We start from the raw sequence: 22,672 nt of genomic DNA on the forward strand, positions 1-22,672 counted from the left end.
AGGAAAATGCTTTAAAGTAAGAAATAGATTGATTAAATTAACCTGTTTTCAGTGTCTTTGCTGTGATTATGGATGTTTGAACCTGATATTAAAGGTATGGGCAGTAGCATACTGCTTTTTAGCTCTTGTAGTACTTGGTAGTCATGATGGTTGTTTCCTCTAGAAAGCTTTCTTACATAGTCTAAATGCTTTCATTTTTACCTCTTGTAATTCAGATTTCCTGAGTACCCACTTGGCATTGTAAAACAAAGGTTAAAGTTTCACCATTAGGTAGACTTTGGGATTTATAAATGTGACATTTTGAGAAATTAATGAATCATTATTTTTGCTAAAGGAAGACTCTATATAAAATACATGTATTCTTGCTATTATGATTATTTGATTTTATTATGTTCAATTATTATTTTATTTTATTTATTTATTTTTTGCGGTACACGGGCCTCTCACTGTTGTGGCCTCTCCCATTGCGGAGCACAGGCTCCGGACGCACAGGCTCAGTGGCCCAGCCGCTCCACGGCATGTGGGATCTTCCCGGACCGGGGCACGAACCCGTGTCCCCTGCATTGACAGGCAGACTCTCAACCACTGTGCCACCAGGGAAGCCCCCAATTATTTATTTTTATATATGGTATAGGTGAGGATTTAATTTTATTATTTTCTAGACAATCAATTTTCCCAACACCATGTGTCATTTAATCTATTTAATCTATTCCTTATTGGTTGAGGATGTTCCTTTTATCACATAATAACTACTTAATTTAATATAATTGGGCCAGTCTTGGGGTTTTATTTTATTCCATTAATTTGTTTGTCTATTATTGTGTTGTAACCATGCTATTTTAATTATAGTAGCTTTATTGAGAAAGTTCCTCTTCATAAATCTGTTTCAAAGTTTTTTTATTTTCATGGGTTTGTTATATCAGAGAAGTTGTGTAAATACTTTGTTGCATTCCTGGAGAATGCTGTTGAAATTGGGATAAGCTATAAATTAATTTGGAAAGAATTGAAAACTTCTTAATAGTTTGTTATTCTAAAAACATAAATTACATCTTTTTATTCAAGTTTTCTTTCTTTATGTCTCATTAAGATTATGTAATTTGGTTCACATGCTTTCCATATGTATCTTATTTAAAGGATTTTTCCTATGTATTCTACATTATTTTGGTTGTTTTTGCAAATGGACTTTTTCCTATTATAACTTCCAGGCCGTTTTGTTAGAGATCAGTTTGAAAGCTGTATTGATTTTTATATCTTTTATTTGTATTCAGCTACCTTTTGAGCTCACTTATTAGTTAAAATAATTTTTTAGCTAGTTCTCTTGGGTTTTGCAGTCAGAACATAAACTGTTATTTTTGTTTCCTCTTTCCCTTGTAACTATAGCTGACTTATTGAGTTGGCTTGAACGGCCAGCAAAATAGTAAATAACAATGGTATGAGTAGTATCTTATTTTAGTTTCTGATATTAGTGGCAAGCCCTTCTAATGCTTCACCATTCAATATAATACCTCTGGACTTAATATAAAAATCCTTTTTCATGTTAAGATAGTCTTAATTAAAGAATGATTTTCTTAAAAAAATCAAGAACAGGTACCTCTAAACCATAAATCTTTAGCCTACTCAGTATAAGAATAGTAAACATTTTTCTTTTTTATTATTTTGAAGTTTATTTATAATGAAATTATTTGCTGAGAGCGTTAATTCTAGAGGAAGATTTTCTTAAGTATGGAAAGTGCAGTGTAGTTGTACAGTTACAGATTCAATGTCATTTAGTAGAATAGTGAGGTTCAGTATGATTTATATCTTCCCTTGTGTATTCAGGGACAAACGTTTACCTATTGAGAATTAGTACCTAAAGAATAATTAAAATTAATAATGTTAATTATTTATTTTAAAATGAATGATTATTAAATGGTCTGATAAACATTTTAGGAAATTTCTCAATTTAGTAATTTACAGCCCCCAAAGGTTCAAAACTACAGTCAGTGGAGCATTAATTTTGCCACCAGATAATTGTTTGGTTACAATTACAAGGTCATATTATATCAGCCTTTGAATTATGTTTATAGCTATAAATTGAGATATTCATTTTTTGTTAGTTTGTATTACTCAGCCCTGACAGTGTGAACGTGATTGCTTATTATTTTTCTTACTTCATTTTAATATAGTTTTACATAGATATAAATTTAGTTCTACATGTAGTTTTATGCAGTGTAGTTTTACATAGATTCCTCTTAGACATTTGTAATGTTATATGAATTTTGGTATGTCAAGATTTAATGAAATATGAATATAAATTATTTTATAAATTTAAAAAATATTTTAATTACTTGGCATTAATAATCATTTTTTAAATTTCTAACATTTAGCTTAGAGGAAGGAAAAGAAACACTAGCCAGAAAAATAGGTAATTGAAATAAATTTTTCTCCTTTTGGAGGTTTGATTTTATATGAATCTTAATCAATGTAAACCTATAGTTTATCTATTATGTTAAAACTGGAAGAGATGCCATACCATGGGAATATCTTTTATACCAAGTAAATAAACAAAAGCCAAGTTATTTCACTTTTCACTGTTACTCATTTATTACCTACTGCAATTTTCAGTTTTTGAGTTATGAATGTATATGAATATTAATGACCAACTGCAAATATTGTTGAAATAGGAAAAATAGTAGTAACATTAAAGGCAAAATAGAGAGTAAAAGGTTAACTCTTTGCTTGAAATATTGAGAGTAAGGGAAGAATAGCCAGAAAGTGGAAAAGGTTCCAAATTAAGAAACACTTTTTAGAAGCATATTAAAAAAGAGTTGAAGAAATGTATGCTAAGTCAGCTATACATCTCTTTAACTGGATGTAAGATACTATATTATTTTTATTTGTTGTACAGTAAGCTCTTGATGAAGAATACTAAGGCCAAAAGTATTATATACCATATTCTTAACTGTGTGTGGTTCATGGTCATTTTACTGTCTTATAACAAATCACAACATAAATCTTAGCAGTATTTTTTTGGATCTGTATCCTAAGGCAAAAGAAATAAAAATAAACAAATGGGACCTAATTTACCTTAAAAGCTTTTACACAGCAAAGGAAGCCATCAACAACACGAAAAGACAACCTACTGAATGGGAGAAAATATTTGCAAAGATATGACTGATAAGGGGTTAATATCCAAAATATATAAACAACCCAGTTATCCCAGTTGGGATAACTGCTAGTTATACGTACAACTCAATATCAAAACAACCAAGAACCCAATTTAAAAACAAGCAGAAGACCTGAATAGACATTTTTCCAAAGAAGATATACAGCTAGCCAAAACGTACGTGAAAAAATGCTTAGCATCACTAATCAGAGAACTAAAATCAAAACCACAATGAGATATCACCTCACACCTGTCAAAATGGCTATCATCAAAAAGTCTACAAATAGCAAATGTTAGCTGGGATGTGGAGAAAAGGGAACCCTAGTACACTGTTGGTGGAATTGTAAATTCGTGTAGCTACTATGGAAAACATAGTAGCTACTATGGAGGTTCCTCAAAGAACTAAAAATAGAACTACCATATTATCCAGCAATTCCACTGCTGGGTATATATCTGAAGAAAACACTGGATCATTGGGATACGTGCACCCCAATGTTCATAGCAGCATTATCTACAGTAGCCAAGATATGGAGGCAGTCTAAGTGCCCATCATCAGATGAATGGATAAAGAAGATGTGGTATATGTATACACACACTAGAGTATTCTCAGCTATAAAAAAGAATGAAATCCTGCCATTGCAACAACGTGGATAGACCTAGAGAGCGTTATGTTTAGTGAAATAGGTCAGACATAGAAAGACAAATACTCTGTTATCACTTATATGTGGAATCTAAGAAATAAAACAAATGAATGAATATAACAAAACAGAAACAGACTCACAGATACAGAGAACAAATTAGTGATTACCTGTGGGGAGAGGGAAGCGCGGGGGATGACAAGATAGGAGTATGGGATTAAGAGACACAAATTACTATTTATAAAATAAGCAACAAGAATATATTGTATAGCACAGGGAAATGTAGCCATTGTTTTGTACTAACTTTAAATGGATTATAATCTATAAAAATATTGAACCATTATGTTGTCACCTAAAACTAATATAATATTATAAATCAATTATTTCAAAAATAAAGAAAAAAATTAACAAATAAGTAAAAATAAACACAACCTCTTTCCTCAAAAATCATCAATAACTGAGAAAGTGTGAACGTTTCATGTGCTTAGTAAGATAGAGTTTAGGTATAATATTCTAGGTGGTATTCATACAGTGGACTGTATAATGTAGGGAATCTTTATACTCTAATTTTTTTTACTAGAATTTAGTAGCATTCAGTGCCTTCTGTTGTCAGATGCCTTCACTTGGAAATTTTGGCTGTTTTATTACCAGTTAAAAAACAAACAATGCATTGTGTAATTTCTTGAAATTTCAGAAAGCCAACACATTCAGACAGAGTCAAAGTCACTTTTCTTTTCTGACTCTAGTTATACAGAGTTGGAGCAGTAGTACAGAATACTATGTGAGATTTCATGACCCTGCACGTGAATTACTCTGCTGGCAGCATTCCTCTTGCTCCAGGGCACGTGGGGGAAAGAGTTCAGGGTGGTCAGTCTTTTGTTCTATTCAAACATTCAGCTGATAGAATGAGGTCTACCCACATTGTAGAAGCCAATCTGCTTTGCTTAAAATGTACAGATTTAAATGTTAATCTTATCCAAAAACTCCCTTACAAAAACCTCCAGAATAATGTTTGGCCAAATTCCTGGGTACCATGGCTCAATCAAGTTGTCATGTAAAAGTAACCATCACAAGTGGACTCTATATTCTACTGACATATCAAAATGAATTGTGTGGCATAATAGTTATGTGTTGGGATAACTGCTAGTGAGGAATGATGCCCTTAACATTAGAGCTTTCCACAAGCAAATCTAGTTGATTTGACTAAGGTTGATTTTATGACCTGCTTTTTAGTATTTGTTGTGATAAACCCCAAACTGAGACTCCAAAAGGCAGAGTAGTGGGGTTTTATTTTTAAGAGACATCTGGGTTTTAGCACACAGTGTTCTCTGAGGTGAGTTCACTTAGATGCTGGTAATTTTCTCTGCCCATATTTAAGCGTTACGCATCTTTTCTCCTCCTTGTACTAAAGGAGCAAACAGAATGTTTTCATTTTGCTCATAATAACTTACTTATGGATTGATCACCTTTTCTTTCTGATGTGTGCATGTGGGAGGGATAAGATAAAAACAAAGTAGTTTCTAAAATGATGTCTGAAGCTTCAAGAACATTTTTGCATATGTTTGCTTTTGAAAAAATGTAATCTGAGACCTGATTAGCTTAATGCAAAGTGAAAAGTTTAGTCTCTGCATAAGCTAGCGATTGGTAATGCTACCAAAAAAACTTCCATTCTTGATGAGAAAATTCTTAAAATATAAGACAGTCTCCTTATAAGCTCAATCTTCTTTTCTGTTAAAAGTAATTACAACTTCTACAACATTAATAAATGTAACTCAGTTGCTCCATCTTTAGTATTCTGTAGGACAGCTTATGCATCCCTCTAGTTGAACTTATTTTGGTGTATATTAATTATGTGTGTATGCCTTTTTTAATTCAGTTATAAACTCCTTAAGCACAGGGCAGTTCTATTCAACTAGCATTAATTGGGTACCACCATGCATTAGTTGGTACCTTGCCCCGGAGCGATTGGATAGACAAGTAACAGATAAGTTTTAATACAGTATAACACATTATATAATAGAGCTGATTACAAAGTGTTCAGAGAACTGGGTTCAATTCATAGTTGTAAGAGTCTTTCAGAGTGTCACAGAGGGACTGCCATTTCACCTAGATTCTGATGGATAAATGGGTGTTTCATAGGTGTATTCTCTTATCCTTCTCCTTTTACCTACCTTTTCTTCAAACCTAAGATAATATCAGCCGTCTACCTTTTCCACTTCTCAATTCTGGCAGCCTCCAGCTGCTGGTAAAAATATCACCCAATGGTACAGAATGTTGCTATTACAAATTTAGGGTCTCTAGCTTCAGATAGTAGTGCTTTTTATGTGTTCCTTCTTTGTGGAATAAATTTTTCTCCTTTTTCTGCTTAGAACATGCTTTATTGGGCTTCAGAACTCTGTTTAAATGTTACCTTGTTTATGGAAATTTCTATGATCTTCATGGAACTGTGATTGCTTCCCATTATACATTGTATGTAACCTCCATGGTGTTATCAGTCACAGTGAATTGTGGTAACTTATTTACCTCTCTCTTTCTCTTACTAGACAGCTCACTGAGGATATGATTTGTATGCTTTAGCTTATATTCCCAATATGGTAGGGACTCAGTAAAAAGACATCTTCTGTGGATAATCTCATCTACTCCAAGTCTTCAGCTACCAAATAGGTTCTAACAGCTTGGAAACAATTACAACATTGTGTGTGAATATTGGGGAAGAGGGGTGAATTTGATAAGCAGGATCAGGGAATGCTGGATTTTGAAAATACAGTGTACTTTACCCAGGTAATGTGAGGGCACAAGGATTATGGGAAGAACATCCCAAGCAATGGAGGCAACATATACAATGTCACAGTGGTGGGGAAGAAACCTAGTTCAATCAGAAACTGAAACTGGAAAGGGAGTAGGGGTCAAACTATGAAAGGACTTTTATGCCATACGTCTTAGTCCACGTGGGCTGCTATAACAAAATAGCCTGGACTAGGTGGTATTCTTCACACTTCTGGTGGCTGGGAAGTCCAAGACCAAGGCACCAGCAGATTCTGGTGAGGGCCTGCTCTCCGATTCATAGACTGCTGTCTTTTCACTGAAACCTCACATGGTGGAAGAAGCATGGCATCTCTCTGGGGTCTATTTTTGTAAGGTCATTAATCCCTACATGAAGACTGCCCTGTGACCTACAGATGCCAATCTCTTTAGCTTTGTTTACTTCATATTTTTCCCCAAGGTGTTTCACAGGATGGAGATAGATCTTTTACTAAAAATATTCCTTCACTGTTTTACTATGTCCTCGTTCTCTTAGTATGAAGTGAGGAAATCCACGTTTACCGTAGGGACCGCGTTTTCAGTAATTACTGTGAACTTAGAGTTGAACGTTTCTAGTTATATACTCTGCTTTTACCACAATCATTAGCACGGTTCCTCCGGGTATTTCTCAGCAAATATCTTTCTTTTATTTTTTAACCAACTCAGTTTTTAGCAACTGACCTAGTTGGTGGTAAGTTTAAGGAAAATAGTCAGACTAGCAGATCTCCCTGCTCATTCTAGTGATTTCCAAATACATAACTTCTCCAACTCCCACAGCTTACATTATCCCTGGAATTGAAATGACTGCAAAACTGTCAAAATCATTTATTGTAATTTTATAAATGACTCTCACAACTTAATCTTTTAGTAAGACCTCTTTCTGATGGTGAGTCATTGTGCAAATGGGTCTTTGTTCTGCCCTGTTTCTTTTCATGACTATATCCAGCCTTTTCTTTCCTGTACTTCATGTTCCTTTTATTTGCTTAAAATCTTTATTGCGGGAAAAAGATTCTCATCAGTGAAAGAAAAAGCATTTTATAACAACCCCCCATATACTTCCATTTTCTTTTAGAAACATTAATTTCTCATTTGTCAGACCCTTTAATCTTATACCCAGTATAGTCCTCTTCTGTGTTTTAAATATATTTTAAACCTGTTTCACTTTCTCTATACACAGTTCCCTTTCTCTCCTTCAATCACTGAGTCAATTTATCTATCTCAAAATACTGTGCATCCCTTTCTTACCTAGTTGTCTTAGTTTAGTTCTTACTTCTGAAAAATATGTTAAATAAAAATATTTGTCACGTAATAACTTGGTGAATCTGGTCAAGGTATTGTTAGCACTATATATCTTCTAAATTAACAGTTGTGTTAGGAAGAGCACTGGACTAGGAATCAGAAAAATTGGTTTCTTATTGCTTTTCCAATATAATCATATAGCTTTATTTGTAGTATGAAGAAAACATAACCTATCATGCCTATGTCACATGTCTGTTTTAAAAAATGAGTTTTTATGGTAGTCAGGTATCTTTAAAAGTTTAAATGGCTCTCAGTCAGGTGCCTTTAAATGAGGACACTATGCCTCTGTGTAGGCATTAGCTATAGTGGTGGTGTGGGTGTGGCATTTCAGAGAGGGAACAAATGCAGTAAGAAAGTATGAAATAAAATGATTAATTTAGATTTCTATAAGCAATTTAGTGTGACTAGAATGTAGGATATCAATGGAGGAGTATCAGGAGATATGGTTGGGAAATATAAATGTCATGGATGTGCTTGAATGTTTAATTAAAACTTATAGACGATCATTTAAAGATTTAAAGTAGGGGAGTGACATAAAATTTGTATTTCCAGAAGCTTATTCTGCCGTCAATGTAGATGACAGTTGCAGGGGAGGCTGGAGTTAGGGAGACTCTTGAGGAGGCTGTTGCATTTAATAAAGGTCAGAATTGAGAACTGGAAGTAGCACGAATGTAACAAGGAAAGGATAGATGCACAAGATGCTAGTCAGATGGAATCTACAGAACTTACAGTACTTTCTGATTAACATGGGTGGTAGCAAGGCATTTACTAAAAGAAAAATTTATAATCATTCTAGGGCTTCTGGCTTAGATGGGTTCCCTGCCATTAACTGCAATAGAGACTAAAATGAAAGGAAAGGAAGAGAGTAAATTGGATTTTGGAAATGATAAATTTGAGGTATTTATTGTATATCCAAGCGCACATGCTTTGTTTTCCTTTGGATAAAGGGAGAGAGGATTTGGGGCTCGTCTGTGTGGTAGGAAATGAAACCTTGGATTTGGATCAGATCTCCCAGGCACAGGGCCAGATCTCTTGTTACACCCTATTCTAAAAGTCTACCCCTTGAGAAATAAAAAGTTCCCCAGAGACAACGATACACACACAGCCCTGGAGTCATATTCCTTGTCGTTGCAGTCAATCCCAAATCTGAGTCTTCTCTTCACAGTCAGTCACGAGGATCCTTGGACATATAATATAAGTAAAAATAGCAATTCTTTATTGTTCTCATAACTAGAAGTAAATAATCCAAGTACATTTTTAATCTAATAGAGTCACAGTAATAACAGTCATTATTTTTGTTTTTCTAATTTGGAGTTTACTGTAAATTGGCTATCAAATGCTTTTCATTAGCTTCTCCTCATAAAGCCTATATGCCAACGTAACATCATAAATTCAGCTTATAGCAGCATACCTGAAAACCTGCTCTTGATATTTAACTGTAAAGCCAATTATTTTAACGTGTTTACTTGGCAGCTTTGTTGGGAACTTTAACATTTTTCGAGCCATATCTTAAATTCCCATTCCTATTCCACCCATTCTCTGTCTTCTCCTGGGTTATTGGTCTTGAGAAATTCTATGAATTGTGCTTTAACTTCTCCTCTCCCTATAGCATTGTAGCACAGCTTCTTGATTTACTCTTCTTTCAAGTTTCTCTGACCCAATTGCCCAGTTTTCTTTTTCTTTCTGTCCCTGGCAGTTTCATAAGGAAGCTGCTCCTTGCCACCAGGAGGTCAGGTGGGGTGTGGACATAGGACTGCAGAGACAGAATGAGTGCTTGCAGAACTGCAAGGGCTACTCTAATGGATATGACTCCTGCCATAGCTCCACAGATATTATTTTAGAGTAGCAACTGCCCTTCATGTATGGGTCCTTCAAAATTCAAGGACTGCCAGCTGCCTATAATTTGTAGGCATACTCAAACGCTTTTATGACTGCACCTAAATGTGAAGGGGGAGAAAGAAGTGGAATTGATTCCTGCAAATATTTAAAATGGGTATAGTTCCAATGTCAGTAGTAGTATGGCTAAAGATAATGAAAAGTCTGCCTTTTTTTTTTTTTAGGACTCCTGATCACAACACATGATTTCTTTTTACAAGCAGTCATTCATTTAGACCTGCAAACACCACCACTGACGCCTTCTTAATGCTCTCTTAAAATCATTTCAGCGGTGCTCACAGATATCTGTGAACATGTTTAGTTCACAGATACACATTGTGAGATGCAGTAGAATGCCAGTGTAGAAAGCATATATGAAATGAGGCTGAAACTTTGTAATTGTTTATTGGATAGTGGCATTTTAATGAAAAGCAGTATTTGGCCCTTTATGTTTTCATGACAAACGAAAGAAGATAATTCCCAGCTGTTTAAGTTCTAAACCTATATATAAATCCACATGCTAGCAAGTAAATAGAATTCCTTTTCGATTTTTCTAAATTGTAAATCAGATTTATGTGAAAAACCAGATTATATTTTCCCTTTTATTTCTCTGACAATAGTATTAAAAAAATACTATTCCCAAATCTTGATTCATCTTATTATAATTGTTTTCCCAGTTCCCTGGATTGTAATCCATGGAAACTCATCAGAGTGCAAGAGTCTTGTATTGCTTTGTTTTCTTTTTTTCCCTGTGCCCCTGACATTCAGCTCTGATGTTAAGCCATTTTTTTAGTTATAGTTAAAGTGAGACGTGCCTGGGTGATTTGCAGTTAACTGCTCGCCTCCACACACACAAATGCCTCAGCTTCACATCTAATCATGATTCATCCCTCATGCCAGATTCTTGCTGTCATCCTAGCACCAGCAGATGGTGGGACAAGACCCCTGGGGCAGTCAACCCCAGTGTCCTACCGTTGTAGCAGTGGTCAGAAAAGGAAGAATTTTAACATGGCAAACTGAGTTCAGTTCTTTTGGCTTCTTGCTAGAAAGAATAATAATGATAATAATAATTAACAGAAACTTGGTGTCAGATTTTCAGGTGGTACCTTAAAAACGTATTTTTTAATCCAAGAAACAAAGTAAAAGTGAAAAGCCACATTGTATTTTATAAATGCGCTTGCTGAAAGGACAGCTCCTGTGTTTATGTTCTGTCATGTGTACTTTACATTTGTAATAATCTGAATTGTGAGAAACCAGTGAGTAGCAGCGTACAGAAAGACAAATTTCATTTACTTATGCTTAAGTAAGTTTTCTGTTCTAAAAATAACACCAGTGGTTGCCAGGTGATACACATGTTGAATTGTTAGTGTAGTAGAATCTGAATTTGCTCTTCATGCTCTATGATTATTGGTGACTTTAGACAAGGTTACTTTATCTTTCTGGGCTTCTGTTTGTTCACCTAATAAAAAGCGCTGTTTTAAAGTATCTCCAAAATATCCTTTTTTATTACAGTACATAAAATGTAAGAAAACCAAAATAGTATTAGCTGTATGAAAGTGTACTAGGCTTATGGAAAAGGAAGTGCATGGATGGAGTTTCAACATTGACTAATTTTGATTACTTGATCTTTTGTACTAATGTCACATATAAACATGCACATATACCCAAGTAACTACAGTAATTGCAAAGAAATGTTTTTAAGATAACAAATCCATGGAACTTTTACAATTTTCAATTTTTACAAATTTATAAATAATTTTCCATATAATTTTCTATTGCTTCAGCCATTCAACAATTCCAGCGTCTTCTGATAATGTTAAGAGTGTTATACCTCTTTAACCCAGAATCCTGGCTAGTCCTGGGTTACACAGAACATTGCTTTTTAACTTTTTGACCAGAATCTACGATTAGTGGTACATTTTACATTCAGTAAGCACACACATACAGTTACATGTGCATGTGTTTCACTCAGTGTTTTACCTTACTGTCCGCAAAAGAATTTTTTTCTATTCTTTTGTTGTTGTTGTGGATATTGTTGATTCTATTTCTCTTTTTAAGAAATTGCTGGTCCTTGCTCACCAGATTGATTTCAGGGTTCTTAATGGATTGGGACCCACAGTTTGAAAAACACTGAGCTAAACAATCAGCGCTTACTATATGAAGAGATTGTGTTTTTTTGCGGTACGCGGGCCTCTCACTGTTGTGGCTTCTCCCGTTGCGGAGCACAGGCTCCGGATGCGCAGGCTCAGCGGCCATGGCTCACGGGCCTAGCCACTCCGCGGCATGTGGGATCTTCCCAGACTGGGGCACGAACCCGCGTCCCCTGCATCGGCAGGCGGACTCTCAACCACTGCGCCACCAGGGAAGCCCTAATCAGCGCTTACTATAAAGAAATAGATAATTTTTTGTAGACTTTCTCAAATTATTAAAAATGATTCCCTACTCTCTGTTGATCAGAGCAGCTGCCATTTACTTAACAAGAAATCGTTAGAGTTCTCTTGTTTGTTTGTATAACCAAAGGATGTAAAGGATATAGAGGAGCTACACATAGAAATAAATTTAAATAGAATGTCTTAATGAGCCTTATAGCTCCCTGTTTTTAAACAATGCCATTCCTCTTCGTTGTTAAGAGCCAAATAGTGATTTTAAATTTTGTTTCCTTGAGCTTGTCTTTATTTCCATCATCATTCCAGGTGTTCCTGTTTTTTATTTTAATAGGTCATGCTTTTTACATGAAGCAGCTTGATTTCATACAAAGCCTCTTTATTTGTATTTTAACAAAGATGGAAAGAAAAGGAAAGAAGTAGGTCTTCTTGAATTTCTATATCACCATATAGAGTTCTAAATACCATGGCCTTATTGCTGTTGACTATTTCCCTTTCTCATTAGTGGTGGTTTGAATAAGTTGTGTGAGAAACATAGTAATCATACGGAACTGAATAGTCTCTTCTATCACTCCATATAAAATGATATGAGGTGAGTTTTTAGCACATTTAGTTGCCACTTATTTTTTTAATTGCTGTAGCATTACAGGTAATCATAGAATTCACATGTATTAATAACACACTGTTAGAGAATTCAGAAGGGAAGTAGAAAGTAAAGCATTCCTACTCTGAATAGACAGTGTTGGAAATAACATTGAGAAGTAAATTTGGTATGCAAATGGTATATTCAGAAAGGATTCCTTTATAATCTGTAGATTTAGAAAAGATTGTATTAGAAAGTGTTTTGCATAGATAAAAACTGAACATAAAAGCAGCTTGTGGAACTGAAGGTAATTTTATATAAATATACACATTTTGATATATAATGAACTGTTTCTATTATGGATGGTGAAAATTCTTAAAGAAAGAATTTATTGTAAATGAAGTTGTCAGTGTTAGTGTTGAAGATGTTCACTGAAGCTCTTTGTATGTATCTCTTTCAGATATGGAAACAAGTGAAAAAATCCAAGGAAGTGGAATACTTCAACTGTTTGCAAGTCTGTTGGTTCCACAGTCTTCCTGCACAGCCAAAGTAGCTAACATCATAGCAGAAATAGCCAAAAATGGTGAGGTTTTCCTCAAGAACTTTTCTGCTGGGAACATCTTCAGTTTTACACCCTACCTGTCAGTATGTTTTATTAATTTATGTTTTAATTTTGTAGATTAGACCTTTTTACTTTCTTTCTATTTTTCTTTTCTTTGACTTTTTTCACGTAATGAAATGTTGTTTAAAATGACTATCATTATAGTCATTCTATTCGTACATTTCCCATTTGCTATTCCATTCCTTCAGAGTAGAATTAAAGAACAGCACTGCTAGTCCTGTACCTGTATCATTTATTGCTTTGGTTACAGGATTCTTGAGCTGCCACTGAGTCATTCGTCTTCATTGTCACAGGAGAGCTTACCCTTTTTCAGTGTATACGTTGGTTTGTGTTATATCCAGATAAACTCACTGTTTTTTTCTTTTTAGTCTGACCTACTGACGTTGGCACTTGACTGCAACAGTGTAGTTGGAATACATACTGGTTTCTGAATTCATCTTCATGAGAAACATTTATTTCTTAGGTTTCCATGTAATGACAGCAAAGCATAGATTATAAAATAGCCGTCCCATTATATATGGTTTATATCCAGTGAGAGGGGATTCTTTGGAAGAATTATTTTGTAGCAGAAATATTTGTGTATGATTTTAGTTTAGTCAATTTGAGAAAAACACTGACTTCTTAAAGCAGTTTTTAAGCAAAAGGGGAGGCCATGCTAAATGTAATACCATTAGTATGCCTCAGTTTGTCAAAGTTTGATATTATTTTTAGTTCTTTTATTTTAGTAAGTTGCATATATTATACTTTAAAAAAAGAAACTTTAAAATTCTGGCTTCAGTTTTACACAATTTTATACATTGTGGAATCACTGTGGCAGGTGGCATTGTAAAGTATGTTTTTAGCCCAGTAAAACAACATGTTCATATGTGTGTTACCAGAAAGAATTGCCATGAAATTTTTTCATTTGTTTAGAGGTGCTCAAAATATCTTTCCAAATTCCAATATTGGTAAATCATTTTTTGGTTGTTAATGAAAACTGACCATCTATTGTTTGTATGTACATCTAAGCTGTTGTAATTTATAATCATTTTGCTGTGCTCTGGAGTTGAGCTGGTCATAAATGTTCAGAGATTCCTAGTGGTCTGGAGCATTTAGTGTACTTCAAGAAGATTTGAACTGCTCTGAATAGATAGGGATCACCTTGGGACAACAAAGAACTCCTGAAGCAGATCTAGTTTGAAAATGAAACCCCTTCAGATATTGTTTGTTAACTTAGAGCAACCACTATCTAAATCTTCTTAGATGCAGCTTGATTTTTAAGATCAAGTAATTTATTTTTAACTTCATTAGAAACACAGTATAGTTTCCAGAAATCAATTTTTATCTTAAAACTTTTTTTCTTAAGAATGAGCACACACACATAACATAGACTGAGAAATTTTGAATAGATTTTTTTTTTTGAAATGGCTTGACATTCCTATATGATCTTATTACTTAATAGTATCAATCCTTATAATACTTGGTCACAGTTGCATGATAACTCTGCTGCTAGAGGTTGCTTCTAGTTACACTCTAGTAGATGACAACTATGTTTTAAAGACATAATTTATAGCATTTATACTTTTAATCAGAGGCTTGTTAAGGGCATGCCACTAATCCCTACTGGTTAAAATAAATGGGATCCATTTAAATGGTTGTTTACTGCTTAATCGTCACATTGTTTCTTTTTTAAGTGACTGGCTGAGAAAGTGGATTAGAGTCTTTCTTTTTAAATAAATATCTTCAGAAATGCAACATGACCCAACAGAGATATTAACTAGCCTTATATTTCTTCTGGTTAGAAACTTGACAATGAAAGAAGATTGTGTGAACCGGAGAAAAAAAGAAATTGGAAGTTGATCTGTTCATCGTCACTCTGCTGTGCACGTTATATAATAATAGAAGAGAAGTGTTAGCATATACTTGTTAGATTTGGATTAATTATAAAATATAATTATGGTTAAATGTGTACATACAAAAGGAACTCTCTAAATATTAGCGTACCTGACTATGTGCTGATGTTCAAAATCCAGAGTATTAGTAAGAAGTTCCAGGGGCAAGTTTAACGTGGGAGCATAGCTATGACCATAAATTGCAGTAAAAGATTTTGATATCTTTTAAATAAAGTGTTCCCCTATATAACAGATTTAAGATGGATTTGAGGCAAAGGAAAAATAAGTAAAAGAGGAAGTATCTGAATATTTCTTCCTTTTTAGAATTGTACTCTCAGAGTGTCTAATAATAATAACAACAACAACAACAAATTTCTGAAACGAGGTACTGTTATGTGTCTACAGTGCTGATAACTGAAGTTGAAAATGTGTGAAAGCAAACAAAACCTTTACATCTTATTCCCCTCCTCCATCTCCTCCCCCCCTCCCCCCTCCACCTTCCTCCTCTTATAACATCCAGGTATAAGAAGATAGTGATAAATTAGGTATAATGAAAGTTAATGAAAAATTCTTTTGGTTTATGGTAGAGACTATCAGCAAAGAAAAATATGACCCCACTCATTTTTGTGTACTTATTTCATTAAGTATTTAGTAGGGTTGTAATGGTACTTTTAGACAGAAATGTACTCTTCAGATAGTAAGCCATCTTAAACATTTTCATATTATATATTTATTTTATTAAGGGAGGTTTTTTATGTAATTGAGAATCTTTATATTTTTAATTAAATATGTTCTTCTTTTCAGAATTTATGCGAATTCCATGTGTGGATGCAGGATTAATTTCACCACTGGTGCAGCTGCTAAATAGCAAAGACCAGGAAGTGCTGCTTCAAACTGGCAGGGCTCTAGGAAACATATGTTACGATAGCCGTAAGTGTTGAAATAGCAATGGTACACTTATAAACTTTTGTTTAAGAATTACGATTTTCATAATAATTCTGCTTTTAGTGTTAGCACTGTCTTTTCTAGGCTAAGACATTAATGTGAGCCAGTATGACTCAGCTCTGCTTATGTAGCTGAATCGATGGAAATTCGGGCCATAGTATTCTTTTATCTAAGACTTATCTGAAATGAATTCTTTTTCTCATATCACAAATGATATTTTCAGAGGAAAATAAGTCATTTTCTAAGAATTGGAGCTTTTAATTTTAGGGAAAAAATATATCTTTTCAATTAGGTTTTATTGAAGTACCATCTCTGCATGAGAATACTTCTGAACACATTTTTTAGTTTCTAAGTCTGTCCAAATACATTTTTAATTACTTGCGATTCAGTAAAGCCATTCATAAAAACCATTATCTTCTCAAGAGCTAGATTGGCCTATTGCATCTTGCATTGATTCCATTCCTATTTGTCATAACGTCATTGTCATCCTCACCACTTTATATAATATACTGTTCTACTAGGCAAAGAGAAAGCAAGAACTTGGGTATGGGTATAGATATTGCAAAATTTTTACATTTTCTACTTTTCCTTCCCACGTATATGCAAACAAAATACAGAAAAAAATCTTGAGTATATTCAGTTTAATTAGGCTTATCCTGATTTTCCTTAGATTTCTGAGACAAAAACACATTTTTTAACATTCACCTTTAAAGTCTCCTAAGAATTTAGTTCTATTTATACAACTAGGATAACTTTTATTGTTTATTTTCCCCATTGAGTTTATGTACAAAAATCATAGATAGCTCTTTTATAATACACAGTGTTTCAAAAAGTGATTTGTGCATATAAGCCAGACAAAATAAAGTCATAAACATATTTATTTATAATAAAAGAAAGAAGCAGAAAAAAAGATTGAAACTACAGCTTTCAGTTATAACTTCTCTGTAGCAGTGGTGGTAAGACTAGCCTCATTTATTCTTTCCTTTTTCTGGAATATTATATATTATATCTGAGGACACGGGATGTCTTTTAATGTGAATTTTAATGGGAGAATTTCAGTCCCTAATGCTGCTTATAAATTTACCTATCTGTGCCTTCATTCCAATTCTTACTATCCTAGGGTATTAGCTTTGTTTATAAAATCCTAGTGCTCTATGTTTATAACTTGCATTTTCATATTTAGGATTTTTATTAAACACTATAGCTTCTAACGTTAGCTTTCAAGAATGAATGTGTATTTTATATGATTAATTTTAACAATGTATATTTAATAGACCCCTGCAGAGTAATAGGCAAAGATTGATGGCAAGTATTTGGAGAGTATAGTCATTACTCTTTTTATTCTTATCTTCTGTGTTTATTACTAGAATTTAAGGCTATCAAAAGTATTCTTTAATCTTTGTTCAGTTTAGATATTCTTGAATTATGCATTGTTTGAACATCATAGGAATTATCTGTTTTGAGTACTTTTGTCCTAGAGTTTCACTTAATATTGGCACAATGGAAGAAATACCCATAGTGATCTATTGTCTCATCTTGCTATGATTTTTATGGGCACAGAGTAATTTTATTTCCTGTATACACTAAAGAACCTTGAAGTTAGTGTAATAAATGTCTAGTTAATAAATATCATTTTGATGAAACTGAAGTCCATTATTATGCTGTTTATCGTATCCATTTACTCTGTATACAGTATAAAGTCTGTGGATATGCTTTAGGCTATGAAGTTAATTTTTTGTTTCATTTATTCGTGACTATAACCACTTTATTCTCATTCAGTTCAATGAAAATTATAGTTAAATAGAAAATTAAGCATACTGAATACAGACTTTTTATACATTTAAACCTTGTTTAAGGAAAATGAAGTTAGTAATCTTAAAAATGAATAAATATAAGAAGTGATTTATTACTGTAAATCATGTGGTAAAAATGTGTTCATTGTGCCATGCTGTCTTAAGCATATAATTTCCATAATACTGTATGCTTTCTTATCCTTTTATTTGAAATTAAATCTATGTCAGTTTATGAGTGATTTCTCCAGAATAGTTGTAGGAAGAGTACAGCACCTTTATTTTAATTACAAGAATGATATCAAAGTCTATAAATGTGATGCTGTGTGGTTGATTTTTTAATTTACTTGAAATGCAGTGACATATTATGACAAGCAGGAGTTTGAAAGAACCCAGAAATTAGATTTCTCTCTTTAAAAAGTATTGAATAACTTCTATTTTAATTAATTAATTAACCTTCTTCCCTCTTAAGAATGTAATGCTTCATTCCTAAACGGAGAATAGAAAACTACAAATGACAGCCTTGTACATACAAGGAATCTTCTTCTTACAGATAACATGTGTTTTAAAATTCACGTTTGTATTTTATTAAACTTACCCATAGGACTAATCAGTTTATTCTTGTTTTATAAATGTATTCCAAATGAATAATTTTTTAGTGTGGGTTTATTCAGAATTTTATTGGGCTTACAACAGATAGTAAAGTCAACGTATACATAAAGTAGCATGGGAATTCAGTATTAGAGATAAATATGTGAGAAATTTGTGCATATTTTATAGATTTTTATTTTGATACTTAAAACGTAAGGCAATTTGCCAGCATGTCAGTTAACAGTTCTTTTTGAAAGGAGAGCTCTAACTGTAGAAAGAATTACACTTACCACGAAATTCATGGAAATCTTTTGAAAAAAGTAGGTCAGATTTCAGATTTCCCAGCTTTGACAGTGCCCATTTTAGGGAACTCTTCCTAATGGAAGGAAACTGTCTTATATATCCTAACATCAGGTAATAGACTGATATAACTGCTAAATGGGACAGGATGAGGCTTTGTTGCTGATGAACTTTTTGAATCCCACCCAGTCTCTCTCTTGCATATAGAGATGAAAGCATCAGCGAGTGGGAACAGTTTTCATTTAAAATGCCTGGTCTTTTTTCTGTGCTTCCAGAGAGCTGCCAAGGCATTTATGGATTTCTCTTTCGAAGTATCCAGACTTCTGATATAAGCAACATTTTAACTCTTTGCCCTTTAACTTCTCCAAAATAATTCTTTTTATAAGAAGTTTGACATCTTTTAGATCAAAGAAGAGAGAAAAATTATATTTCAATTTGGAAAGAAGTCAGAAAAGCTGTGATGGGATATGCTAGGGGATATGATTTTAGATAACGTAGTACTACATCTCAGCAGTGCATACATTTGGCCTGTTTAATTACACATTTCTCTCAAAGGTGATATGGAAAAAAATGAGCCCCTTTTTCTCCTTACCTGGCCATTTTTGTGGTATTCTCTTCTTTTAATGATTAGTTTTGTTTATATAACTGTGCACATTTAAAATTGCTTATATAATTAAATGGTCTTACAGTATCAAAGAGCTTCATGTTAAATCCCCCCCCCCCATGTTTATAATTCGTAGGGATAAATTGGTGACTGGAGACTGAGCTTTCTCTGTTTGTAGATGGTACTGCTTGAGGTCAGGAAATAATTGATATCAGAAATACTGGTCAAGTCGTTTAGTGGAGGCTAAAAGAAAATGATTGCATGAAATTAAATATTTGTGCCTTTTTGTATACCAGAGAAAGAATAATATAGAATTCAAATTAATTAAAATTAAACAAATATACCTCTTTACAGAAATGAAATTAGTGCTTTTGATTATGTAATTAGTCCTATTATTAGAAAGATGCGCACTTAAGAAGCTTGTGTGACATGCTGTCTTACATGATATAAAGGAAATTGAATTCTTGCTCACTAATGAAGAAATAAATCTACCAAAATGAGGTGGTAATCAGGCTTGCCAAAGCCATTGTTTATGAGGTAAACTAAATATTGTTTATTTCAATGACTTCAAGAAGTGTAAAAATGAAAGGATGCCCAAGTACATGCATGGACCTATTTATATATTAGTGATTCTAACTGTGCTACACTATTTTTAATGTAAGGGATGAAGAAAAAGTTTATTATTCTGACTGCAAACGCTGAAAAAGAATTAGCAATAATTCTGTAATATTTCATAATGTAAGTTGGTTAGATAAGAATAATACAGACATGCTTTGAAATTGCCTAAGTAGTCAGAATATGTTTGCAGCAGTTATATTAAACACAGAACTATTTATATCTTACATTTAAAATGTTTGTTTCAGTGATATAAATTAGGTTAAGTGTTTGATTATGTATTAAAGAGTTTGCAGGTCTGTAGATTTGTCCTACTTCTTTTAGTATTCAATTTTAGAGTAGAATAGAATTATCAACCAATAAGTATAAAAATAAGATTCTTCAGCTTTTACTAATCTGTTGTAATTTTTAATAAATTTATTATCAGAGTACATCATGTATATAAGAATAAACAACTGTATGCAACTGCTTTTAGAGACAGTAAATATGGCTATTATCACATGAAAATCCTCTCTTGTAAAGATTTCCTACGTGTATAGTAGTTGGAAATAGATGTTGTTTTGTAACCCTATCATAAGCTCTATAAAAGGTTCCTGCCATTAAAGAGCTTTTAATATGGTGGAGAAAATAAAATGCACAAAGGAACACAACTTATGGACAATTACAGAGTACACACTTAATATGTGGTTTTTGATCAGAATGAAAATAAATGGGTGATGGGAGTAGTATTTGGAGCCATTTTTTAGAAATTAAGCAAATGGTGCATTGCTTATAAAATATAGTTTATTTTTAAATTAATAAAATTATAAATAAGTAAAATTTTAGTAAGCTCTCTGGAAGGCAAATATTACAGATTGATAAGATTTCCAGATCTACCATTTACTAAATTATCATTTAATCTTTCTGAATTTTAGTTTCCTCATTGGAAAAGTGGACTGTTGTATGGATTAAATAAGGTTATATATAGATGTACAATATAAATTATGAACTGCTAGGCAAAGGAAATATGTAGCATTTATGTATGATCATTTGTCTTACTCAGTTTGGGCTGCTATATTAAAATACCATAGACTGAGTGGCTTAAACAACCAACATTTATTTCTCACAGTTTCGGAGGCTGGGAAATCCACCCCAGATCAAAGCAGTAGTAGATTCAGTATCTGGTGAGGACACTCCTTGTTTGCCCACAGCCTTCTTATTGTATCTTCACAGAGAGAGGAGAGCTAGAGGAAGCAAGCTCTCCTGTCTCTTCATTGACGGTTCTACCTGCATGACCTAATTACCTTCTAATTTCATAACATCAGGGGTTAGAATATCAACATATGAATTTTAGGTAGACACAAACATTCATTCTATAACATTATTGTTTCTAAAAAGTATGCTGTGACATAATGCAATGCATACACTAATGTACTCAGGATATACTTTTTTAAAGTATAAAGGACAGAATCCATATAAGGAGAGGCAAAGATAAATCTAGTAAGAGTCAGGGATAATATACTTACCATAATGAGCACTAATTTAATTTGAGCATCTCAGTTGCCAAGGTGAAAAACTTGATATGCTATGTAATTTTTATTTTATGCTAAGGAGAAATTTTGTAGCTCTTCAGTTAAACAAAAAACTGTTGAGACAAATTCTAGACGAGATTTATCATCAGGATATCATTAGCTTCTTAGATGATTCTGTATACATTCCTCTTAAAATCTGCAAAAGATATTGGTTTGCATTAGACAGTATCTTCAATAACGGTTCTAAAAAATTGCTCAAATAGTCTCCATATGATTGTTTCTTACACCACATCTTTAACAGAATCCAAGAAATTATACGGAGTACTTTAGCAAACGTAGTTCTATTTGGACAATATAGCCCAAATGTGTTGTTTTTTGGTAGTTGAACTTGATTCAAGCATACAACTTAAAATTTTCAAGAAGTTTTGACTTGAATATATTTCCTAGTTTATTTTAAACCAAAATACAGTTCTACTTTGCATTCGTTATACCTGCTCAATTTCTGTGTTGTGTAATGTATCCAAGTTCTATTTTCTGAGACCAAAAAATATAATTATCTTTTATTTTTAAGCCTGTTACCGATTTGATAAAATTTGATTTACACGATAGTGAATATTTAAAACTACCACAGTTACATGAATCTATACACATGATAAAACTGCTTTGAACTATACATGCCCACACACATATGCAAATGCATATAAAAACTGATGAAATCTAAACAAGGTCCGTAGATTGTCACTTTCCTGGTTGGTATATTGTATTAGAGTTATGTAAGTGTTACCCTTGGAGCAAGCTGGTTGGAGGGTGCATAGGACCTGTCTGTACTAATTTTTTTTTTTTTGCAACTTTCTGTGAGTCTCTAATTATTTCAAAATTAAACCTTTAAAAAACTCCACATTTCTAAGAGGCATACATATAATCTGTGGGAAATGACCTTGTTTCTATCAGCCCTACTTGAGGGAGTGGGAAGAAGAAATGTATATAACATAATTACAAACTTATATACATATACACGTACATATAAACATTTAAAGTATGACCTACAACAGTAATTTTCTTTTTATTGGATTTATATAATTAAAGTGGAGGATAAA

At 33.2% G+C, this 22,672-nt stretch overlaps 1 protein-coding gene across 1 annotated transcript in view; it reads left to right on the top strand.

The window, feature by feature from the left end:
* The window catches only part of RAP1GDS1 (Rap1 GTPase-GDP dissociation stimulator 1), a 154,339-nt gene that overhangs the window by 44,170 nt on the left and 87,497 nt on the right, over nt 1-22,672 (top strand). Inside the window, exons 3-4 of the mRNA XM_082653768.1 lie at nt 13,187-13,309; nt 16,024-16,149. Coding sequence (XP_082509894.1) covers nt 13,187-13,309; nt 16,024-16,149 — 249 coding nt within the window. The remainder of the gene's footprint in view (nt 1-13,186; nt 13,310-16,023; nt 16,150-22,672) is intronic.

This window comes from Grampus griseus (assembly GCF_964374135.1).
Source record: "Grampus griseus genome assembly, chromosome: 4".
Lineage (NCBI taxonomy): Eukaryota > Metazoa > Chordata > Mammalia > Artiodactyla > Delphinidae > Grampus > Grampus griseus.